The sequence below is a fragment of the Teleopsis dalmanni genome, unplaced genomic scaffold (genome assembly GCF_002237135.1).
Source record: "Teleopsis dalmanni isolate 2A unplaced genomic scaffold, ASM223713v2 unscaffolded_contig_0858, whole genome shotgun sequence".
Classification (NCBI taxonomy): Eukaryota; Metazoa; Arthropoda; class Insecta; order Diptera; family Diopsidae; genus Teleopsis; species Teleopsis dalmanni.
Genome location: NW_024032240.1, coordinates 5,786 through 10,495, shown reverse-complemented (window position 1 = coordinate 10,495; position 4,710 = coordinate 5,786). Strand labels below are relative to the sequence as shown.

The 4,710-nt window shown below is 29.4% G+C and overlaps 1 protein-coding gene across 1 annotated transcript; it reads right to left on the bottom strand.

Moving 5' to 3' along the window:
* Positions 1–415: 415 nt before the first annotated feature.
* On the bottom strand, positions 416–1,444 carry LOC119663763. Its single transcript, XM_038073365.1, has one exon. The coding sequence runs from the start codon at positions 1,442–1,444 to the stop codon at positions 416–418; it is 1,029 nt and encodes a 342-aa protein (XP_037929293.1).
* Positions 1,445–4,710: the final 3,266 nt, after the last annotated feature.

The window sequence follows — 4,710 nt, the reverse complement described above, 5'->3', positions numbered from 1 at the left end:
TATTGAACACACGTCTGATTAAGTTAAGTGCAGTATTACGCACTACATGGTAGGGATGTTGGGACTCAAAATTAATGTATCGTCCAGAATTCGTTGGTTTTTGATACCAGTTTAATTAAATCCGGTTATCATGTCTTATAACTATTGTGTCCAAATAAGGTAGTTTATCATTAAGTTCCTCTTCTTTGTAAATTTTATTCTAAAGTGTATATAATTCAATATGGTCAGGGTACTCTCTATGTCATTTGATTTGACTATAGCAAATATGTCATCCACATATTTGGTCAAAAAACGTGGTTTATTAGATGTTTTAACCATCATTTGGTCTAGAATGTTTTCCATTACTATATCCGCCACTATTGCTGATATTGGTGAACCCATAGGCATACCTTTTGTTTGACTGTAAATTTTATTTTCAAGTTTGAAATATCTGTTGTCTTTTAGTAGGAACTTGAGTATTTCCATGAAGGTCACTTTTTTTCATTTCTGTGATCTTTTCAATCTGAGACCATTTTTCTTTGATAATCTCTAATGCATAATCTACTGGTATGCTAGGGAAAAGTGATACTACATCGAAGGATACGAGTTTCCCATCGTCAAAAATATACGCGTTATTTACTTTTTCTTTAAATGATATAGCATCTTTAATGTTGTATATTGAGTCTTTTGTAAGATTTTTCAATATATTTACCATGTATTGACACAGATTTTGAGAAGGTGCATTCACGCACGAAGTTATAGGCCTTAACGGTATTCCTTGTTTATGTATTTTTGGTAGACCGTAAATACGTGGGGCAGTGGCTGTAAAAGTGGATAATTTTGTTTTTTCCACAGAATCAATGACATTACCTTTGAACAATTTGTCAACTAAGTTGTTATTTTTAGTTTGTAATTTGGATGTTGGGTCTTGTTTTAAGATATTGTAGGTGGTAATGTCATTCAAAAATTGTTGCATTTTATTTTTATAATCATTTTTATTCATGGCAACAGTAACATTACCTTTGTCCGCATCTAATATCAACATGTCTGAATTTTTTTTGAGAAATTTTTTAGTTTGTCCCACGGTATTCAATTTCTTGTTTTTCTGTTTTTTTATCATATGGGTAAGCTGTGTTCTGGCTATTTCTTGATCATTTTTTTCACCTAGAGTTTGGATAATGTCTTCTCCCTCAGTAATGCAATCTAAGAGAGGGAATTGTGACGAAGCAAAATGTAAAGCGAACTTTGCGCCCAGAGAGAGTAACCATTCTATGTTTTTTGGGATTTTTGTTTTTGTTTCGTTTTTGAACCAGCCTTGGTTTACGATAATTTTAAATTCTTGTTCTCGTCTCTCTAATAATTGTTTGTATTTTTTAATTTCTATTGCTGTTTTTTTCTTGGTTATACTGTTGTGTATACATTCTTCACTGATGAAAAATAGTTTTGCATCAGATTCCTTGACCATAATCGTTATTTTTTCTTTTAATTTGTCTTTTTGCTATTTGTGATTATTTAATATTAAATGTTTATAGTCTATTAATAATTTTAATATTATTTCGTGAAAATGGTCAATGTGTTTAGTTAAACTTTTTAAGATTTGGTCCGGAACTTTATTAGTATTATTGTGATTAAACAACTTTCTGATATTTTTTGTTGCATTCAATAAGAAATCTGGTGTTAAACATACCTTTTTGCACCTCAAGCGAATGGATGATTGTGTTTTTGCTAGATTTTTGTTAACATTTTGATATTTCTTAATGATATTATTTGTGCTTTTGTTATAATTTCTTTTTATTGTTGTGTAAATCATTTTGTAATTACCTTATTGTATTTGGTGCGGCGTGCCCTCCGTTTTTTATTATGTTCGTATTGGTGTCGACCTCAATATTTATATTTGAAATTTTTTGCCGGGCTTTAGGTCGTGGTTTTTAATTTTGAATTTTTTTATAATAACTTGTATTTTATATAATATAAATAAAAACAAACAAATGTAATCACAAATTTAATTTATGTAATTAATTATTTTATTAACAAATATTTCGGCCTACTTCGTAGGCCATCGTAGCCCACATATAAAAAAAAAATTTTTTTTAAATGTCAAAAGTCAAATAATAATTCAGAGCACAAAAGTAATATATCTTGATTCAACAAACAGAGTAATCTATAACCACAGCATGGATCGATGTACTATAACGATTTGAAGCCGTAGGTAACTTATTTCCAAGCATCATGCAATACATAAACGCAGCATGAAATCGATGCACTATACCGATTTGTAGACGTAGCTAAGTTGTTTTGTCCTAAGTATTGAATTCTTTGTTTTAAACTGTCAATTATTGATATCCATGTTCGATTCTTTAACGGGTGAGCAGTAGCGTATTTTGTAAGCCTATCGATACTAGTTAGGTACATTACATTTCTTTGTGAAAACCAAATGTCCGCAAGAACAATCTCGTTATGTTCTGTAGACGTTGTTGTTGTGATATTTCATGTGTGGATTTCTATCGAATTTTGCTTTATTACAGGTGTCACAGTTGTTTATATATTTATTAATTTCCTTTTGCACTTTTGGATAAAAATGAGTATTCTTTATTTCTTCCATCACCTCATTTATACCCCTATGATTATTTTGTTGATGTTTTGTTTCTATTAATGTTAAAAGTTCTCCTTTATCTGTAATATCTATAAGCAGCGTATTTGATCTCATAATTTTTAAATTTCTATTGCTAGCAAAGTAATTTATATAAATCTTGAAATTGTAAGAACAAAGCATTATCAGTTAGTGAAATAGTACTAACCCTTTTTGTGGTAGTTTTTCTCTCATTACTTTTACGATATCGCTTTCAGGTGTTACACGTATTATATTTCTAATTTTCTTTTGATAAAGTATTTTTATACTAGACGATTCCTTATTTGCTCTTTCGAGAATAAGTTGGTTTTAAAAATATATTGATCGATTTTTCTGTTATCCTGATGTAATTGGTACTATCAGTATCTGCACTGTGTACTGTATCTACATCTTCGTCGAATATTTAATTTAAATTTACTTCAATATCTGTAACAATTCTACTTAGGCCATCTGCAATAACATTTTCCTTTTCTTTTATATATTCAATATTGAAATCAAATTCATTTAATTTGATTTTCCACCTCTGGAGTTTTGCATTTGGCTCTTTTAAGTTATTTAGCCATACAAGAGAACGATGGTCGGTTTTTATTAAAAACTTCCTACCAAATAAATACGGGCGAAAATATTTAGTTGTTCACACTATAGCTAGAAGCTCTTTTTCTATTGTGCTATAGTTTTTTTCGTGATCATGTAATGATCTGCTTGCATAGCAAATGACTATTATTTTGCATCAGCACTGCTCCTAGATCAAAGTTGCTGGTATCTGTAATCAGTGTAAACTGCTTTTTAAAATCGGGATGTACCAGAATTGGATCGGATTTTATTATTTCTTTTAATTTTTTAAATGCTTCAATATAATCTTTATCTTTTAAGTTAATTTTAGCATTCTTCTTTAAATATTTTATTAATAAAAAAGCTACTTTCGCGTAGTCTTTAATAAACATTCGGTAATATCCTGTAATATCGAGAAATGATTTTATATCTTTTTGATTTTTAGGAAGTCGAATTTTTTCTATTGCTTTAATCTTTTTAGGATTTGGTTTGATACCCTCTTTGGTATTTAAATGCCCTAAAAACTCTGTTTTTTGATTAAGAAACTGACACTTACTCAGTTGAACTTTTAAATTCATTTCCCTCAAACGATTCATAATTTTATTTAGTGACTCCATATGTTCTTCCACGCTTGTAGAAAATATGAGATGTCATTAAGATATACGATGCATATTATGCCAATATACTCTTTAAGGACTTCATTCATTAGCCTCTGGAACGTTGCAGGGGCATTTCGTAGCCCGAATGGCAAACGAAGAAATTCGCAATGACCATTAGCAGTAGAAAATGCGGTTTTGTGGATGTTTTCGGCGTCCATTTCTATTTGGTAGAACCCTTCGGCTAAATCGATGGTCGTAAAATACTGGCATCTTCCTAAATTGTCAAATATATCATCGATATTAGGAATTGGGAATCTATCTTCCGTAGTGAGGCTATTTAATTATCTACATTACAAGACGCCAAGATCGATTATTTGACGCATCAAGCTTCTTTGGAACTATCCAAATTGGGCTATTGTAAGGACTAGCAGATTCTCGTATTATGCCTTGTGGTAACATTTGTTCTATCTGCCTATTAATTTCTTCCTTGTGTATATCTGGATATCTATAAATCTTGGAAAATACAGGTACATTGTTTTTGTGGCTATTTTGTGTCTGACTTGGCTTATAAATGTCAAATTTTCTTCTCGTTTTGGCTTAATATTTCCGCTTATCACAACTAGTTTCTCTCTTCCACACTAGTTTTATCGAAGTGTCCTCATTTTTTTTAATTCCATCAAACTTATTCCATTAAATTCAATTTTATTAATTTGATTCTTATTTTATTTTAAATTAAAATACTATAGTGAGTTCCTTAATTCAGTTTATTAATTAGGTTTAATTTTTTTATTAATTTTTTTTTTTTTTTTGAATAAAATATTTATTTTTTTTTTCTTCATTACTTTAATATTAATTTTTATTTCAGTTTACATACATTTTTGAACTTTGTTAATACTACATAATATTAATTTCAATACATTTAAATTAAATTTAGTTTTAATATTAGTTACT